We start from the raw sequence: 5593 nt of genomic DNA, 5'->3' as shown, positions 1-5593 counted from the left end.
ATCATGGGATCAATAAATGATTACTAAAACAGTATCCTTCTCCATTAACAAAACACAATCACTCATGGATTGATCAGCAATACTACAAACCATTAACAAAAAGTCTTTTCAAAACGTCCAGTAGGTGTTCAGCAGGGACATGGAAGCACTACACGAATACAACCTACTTATGGAGGGATCACAAAATGGTTACTGAAATACGTAGCTTAAGCATCAGGGCATTCAACATCAAATGTTGTAGACCCATCGGGATGTGCATCATAATTTCCATGTGGTGAGTCCGCACCAAGAGAAATAGCAGCATTAGAACATGGGAGACTTGATGATCCAGCAACAAAAGTGTCTTCATGGTAACCAGTTATAACAACTTTAGGTGGAGGGACCAGCTTCTTCAAAATGTCGTCAACATCAAGATATTCTCCTGGGTAGTTTCGCACAACGGGCATAGAAGCTTCAACTTCATGGTCAGTTGGTGGACTAATGTCATTCTTAAAAACCTATCAATTATGAATTAAATATGACCTTGTAATTTAAATTTAAAAATCATTAAAAAGTAATAATGTAAATGTTATATAAAATATTAACCTTCACAATGTTGCAAACGGTGATGTTCAGGTAAGGGGGCACCCATGGGTTGTGACCGAAACACGAAACCTGATGTATATCGTGTACTGAAACTAGTCCACGTCTAAGGAAATTGTTGTAGTCCCCTAAAACCCATTCACGTCTCTTTGCCTTCACCTTTCTACTGTCTTCAAGAACTACAGTCTTTATTAAAAATATTAGAATAACATTTGCATAAACCATCATGAACAACATACATGAAATATAAAAACATTAAAAACAATTAACATTATAATACCGTATACAAAGTACCAAACACAACTCTCTTGATCACCCCATTGAATTTTCTTTGTCTATACATGAAGTTGTTGCAAGCAAACAAAATGGCCTGACAACATTTTTAACCAACACTGTCATTTGATTAATCAAAATAAGAATTTTATAATATTACAACAACAAAGGGCTTTACCATGTTTGAAAGTTTTCCTCGAGGACGAAATCCACAGGACTCAACTGTGGTTAATATCTGCTGATTTATGTCAACCACCGTTTGCCTGAAAAGGGACAAATTTACAATTAACTATATAACACTTGAAATGAAATAATGAAATTTATATATGCAATAGTAACGAACCTCCCATCTTGTGACACAAGAATGCGATACAGTTCACTTAAGTCAACATCCAAAGAACATTTTCCTGGTTCCACATACGGAATAATTTCCATACCATGAGGATTGTATTCGGGAGAACCTTGGTCGTGCTTATTACAATGACCTGCATGTGCCTCCTCAACATCACAGCCATCACCTATATCATGGCAAGAAGGTTCAGCTTGATGAAAGGAAGATGGGTCCTCAAAATCACGTGATTGTGGCTCCTCAACATCAAACGCATGACCTTGCTCAAATGAAGATGGTTGAGGTTGATGGGAGGAAGATGGGTGGTCAAAAGAACGACATTGGGGCTCCTCAACATCAAAGTGATCAGCTTTATGAAAGGGAGAGGGTTCGGGTTCCTCAAAGGAAGATGGGTCGGCTTCTTGACCTCCACAAGCGTACTCTTTTTCCATATTGCTAAGCTGATCTTTTAGTTGTTGAACAACCCTATAATTTCTTTTCAGCTTCCTTTTGCACCATTGCTTAAATTTAGTAAAGGACATGTCATCTACTCCTTTTTTTGGGATGCCATGTCCAGCTACATTTAAGGCTTCACGAACAACATCAATGTTTTTTTCGTCTTCACTTAATTCCCATTCAAGAACAACCTGCATAATGATGTCCAACCTTTAAACTTTATTGCTAAACACAACACAACTATGTCCAACCTTTAAACTTTATTGCTAAACACAACACAACTTAATCAACTAAAATATAATGATGTCCAACCTTTAAACTTTATTGCTACACACAATACAACTTAATCAACTTAAATAAAACAAATGCAATACAAATACCTTGTTAGATTCAAATGCGGATTTTATTCCGTGAGTCCTAATCACCAACGACGGCCAACTCAAAATTCTGGGGAAAGTAACGTCACCTTCGTAAGACCCCACATTAAGTAGTCGACAAACCAAAAGCTGAAAAAAATATATGCAGGAACTAATTAATCGTTTACTTAACTAACATTAGGCAAACAAAATCACAATTGGCTTAAATAATAGATACCTGAAAAATAGCCACCGACCCAGCTACAGTTATGGCTGACGTGTTTTGATCTTCCCTTAAAGTGTGGTAAGCACGATTGAAACCTTCAACTAAAAAACTATGGACAGACCTTGACCAGTTGTATTGATTCAAGTTGTCAAGGTTATCCAACAATCTAAATGGCATGTTTGTGACAGTTCTAGAAGTCCTAGGGAAATACAAAAGAGCAAAACACAACAACAAGTACAAACGACAAACATTGTCTACATTGTCAATGTCATTGTCATCGCCACTCTGTAAATAAAAGTATATCCTATTAACAATGTCATCTATTGTTATTGGTTCATGTTCAAATAATGACTTTATGACCCCGCACACAACACTATTGAATTCAACATCAACCCCAACAGCATTCAGACCCAAACAAACACAAACATCTAAAACAGACAACCGTACCAAATGTTGCCTGATACATATGCTTTCATGTTCAGGGACCTACCGACTAAGTGTGTGTTTCAGCAAAACTCCATTGATATCCAACGGTTTCACCATGTCAACACACCACCTAAATGGAGTGCGTCCAATTCGAGAGCGATGGCTTGATCTCAATAATCCATTAACCTTAACAATGTAGTCTGTTTTACAACGGTTACGAACCACTACCTAAAAAAGAAATGTAATTGTTAAAAAATCATGTCAGAAAACATCAATAAATGAACTTAATCAACTACAACAGCAAAAATGGTAAATGAATAGTTCACAACTTCTCCTTACGACTTCTCTTCCCCCTCAAGAAAAGTAGTGACTTGCAACTTTTTTAAACTTATCTTGCAACCCAAGCGCAATCATGATGTAACCCACCAAATAGTTTTTGGATAAATGAAGCTCACACATTTTCGAACTTACCTTGCAACCAAAGAACAATTAAGGTATAACCCAAACAACAGTTTGTGCACAGTTTGTACACAATTTTATCCCTTGGTAAAATAGCAGACCCAATCCCATTTCTTTAAAAGAGGGTGTTACTTCATTTGGGGAAAACAAACTATCCGACATTTTAAAGTTTATCTTCCAACCCAACAACAATTAAGGTGTAACCCACGACACATATTATGCACAAATTAACCTTCACACATTGGATTTGCAAAACAACAAAAAATTGTACCACTTGCAAAATGGTTGGACCGCAACAATGCACACCAAGACCAGACCCCATCTCACTTCTTCTAAACCAGGTTTAACTTCATTTGGGGAAAGACTACCATACAACAATTTAAAACTGACATTGCAACCAAGGACCAATCAAGATGTTACCCACCAAAGAGGTTTTGCACCAACTATATTTCGAAAATTTTTGAACTACAATAGTAGGGTGCAACAATATTAAAATTAAATTGCAATGAAAGACAAATCAATATGTAACCCACCAAACAACTTCTGCACAAATTACAATTCGCAAATTTTGGAACTATATAAAAAACACACTTGTCCCACTTACAAAAAGGTGGGACCCCAACTGGGCACACCAAAACCACACCCCACCCTACTTCTTGTAAACAAGTTCTAAGTTCATTTAGTGAAAAACTAGCCTGCAACAATAATTTTCTATTTATCCACGAACCGAAGACCAATTATGTTGTAACCCACCAAACACGTTATCCACAAATCATAATTGCCAGGCTTTGGAATTACGTAACAACACAAAATTGTACCTCTAACTAAAAGGTTCGACCCCAACAATGCACACCAATACCATAAAGATTTGGGATTTTCTACAAAGCAAAATTGAATTCGGATTTTCTACCAAGCCAAATTCAATTGGAATCTTTTGAAGATTTGGGATTTTCTACAAACCAAAATTGAATTGGGATTTTGTACAAAGCCAAATTGAATTGAAATTTTGTCTCCAAAAGATCACCCACTTGCAGAGTTGACGTCTTTTTTTTCATCTCACACTTATAATGCTTAAATGAATATGAAAAATATAAATGTAAATGCACAACATAAATCCAATAATCGCAAAAATTTACCTTCCTTGATACACCCTCTTCTTCTTCTGCCATAGGTAGCCAAAATCTCCAAAATCTCCTACTGGGGTAAGAAGTTTATATAACGAATTGCAATTAATAAACAACAAACACCACAACCAAACAATATTTCGCGATTAAACAAAATGAGCCTCACCAATGCAGAACGTTGAAATTGGGAAATTCGGACTGTTCCAGGGGTTCCGGGATTGACCAAGGAAGAACAAACCTGCGGTTTCTAGGGTTACGGTTTCTCCAACAAAGGGGTTTTTGGTTTTGGACAATGACGCCGGAACGGGGTTCGGGTGCGGGAGGGTATTTGTGGAACGGTAACGGATTTGAAGTGGTGGAGCAGCCCTGTCTGTGCTGCGACAAGGGTTAGGGACGGGAGCGGTGGCGGGATCACGTCCACCGGAGGTGTGTGGCTGTGTTGAGGGATGGTTGTGGGATGCCGGATTCGTGTCTGTGTTGTGCGGGGAAGGGAAAACGAGCGGTGTAGCGGTACAGGAGAGTCGGTTTTCAAAAAAGAAAAATGGTTCCGCTGGTGTGAGACGGAGCGGGAGCGGGAGCGGGAGAGGGAGAGGGAGAGCGAGAGCGCGAGGGTTAGGGTTTCTCGCTGGGAGGGGTTTTGGGGTTTCTGGACACCTAGGTGGGAAAACGTCGAGGCTTGGTGTCTGTGTGGTGGGGCTCTGTGTGTATGCGGGAAGAAGAAGGAGCGCAGAGGAGTTTGACGGCGCTTTGGAGAAATGGAGAACCGGTGGAGAGGTGGAGCGGTGCGGTGGAGCGAGTTTTGAAAAAAGAGGGTTCCAGATGCGCGCGGGGTCTGGTGTTGGGGAAATTTGGAGAACTCCGTGAGCACACGCGCGTGTGGGAGATTCACGTTCCATTCTGACAATTTAATTTTTCAATTAAAAAAAAAAAAAAAAGTCATTTCTGTTGCCACGTAAGGTGGTAACGAAAGTGGTAGAAATGGGGTGTTATTCTATCGTTTTCCTTTTTTATTTCTTCACCCTAAAATGCACTTTCCGATGTTTGGATGCCACGTGTCATTTTCCTTCTCTCTCCCGAGAGAACACACACCTAACACTCCCCACACCTAAACCCTCATACACCACTAACTCACCGACGCCATTCACGCACCTCACAGGACTCACTCACCACTCACGCTAACATAACACGGAACCCTCATTGAGAGAATCCGAACGCTCAATCTTCATCATCATCAGTTATCTTACGCACCAACAAAATAAGAAAACCACGGGCTCACCTTCTCCACTCTTTCACATTTCACACAAAACCCACCATTGCTTGCGCCAGCGGATTTCTACCGAGCTTGGATTTCCGGCAGCGGCAA

General features: G+C 39.6%; 1 protein-coding gene across 1 annotated transcript; it reads right to left on the bottom strand.

Moving 5' to 3' along the window:
* Nucleotides 1-206: 206 nt before the first annotated feature.
* Nucleotides 207-5054, bottom strand: LOC114165206. The gene is made up of 8 exons (XM_028049867.1): nucleotides 4243-5054; nucleotides 2234-2875; nucleotides 2020-2145; nucleotides 1199-1830; nucleotides 1034-1118; nucleotides 863-952; nucleotides 586-768; nucleotides 207-497 (listed from the first exon to the last, which is right to left on the bottom strand). The coding sequence occupies exons 2-8, from the start codon at nucleotides 2396-2398 to the stop codon at nucleotides 207-209; spliced, it is 1572 nt and encodes a 523-aa protein (XP_027905668.1). The 5' UTR covers nucleotides 2399-2875; nucleotides 4243-5054.
* Between the last annotated feature and the right edge of the window lie 539 nt (nucleotides 5055-5593).

This window comes from Vigna unguiculata, chromosome 10 (genome assembly GCF_004118075.2).
Source record: "Vigna unguiculata cultivar IT97K-499-35 chromosome 10, ASM411807v1, whole genome shotgun sequence".
Classification (NCBI taxonomy): domain Eukaryota; kingdom Viridiplantae; phylum Streptophyta; class Magnoliopsida; order Fabales; family Fabaceae; genus Vigna; species Vigna unguiculata.
This window is presented reverse-complemented; position numbering and strand designations above follow the sequence as displayed.

Coding starts and splice junctions, on each gene's coding strand:
- LOC114165206 (XM_028049867.1), bottom strand. CDS start 2,398: ATGCCATTTAGATTGTTGGATAACCTTGACAACTTGAATCAATACAAC. Junction 2,146..2,233: donor GGTCGGTGGCTATTTTTCAG/GTATCTATTATT, acceptor TATTTTTTTCAG/CTTTTGGTTTGTCGACTACT. Junction 953..1,033: donor GAGGAAAACTTTCAAACATG/GTAAAGCCCTTT, acceptor AAATGTTGTCAG/GCCATTTTGTTTGCTTGCAA.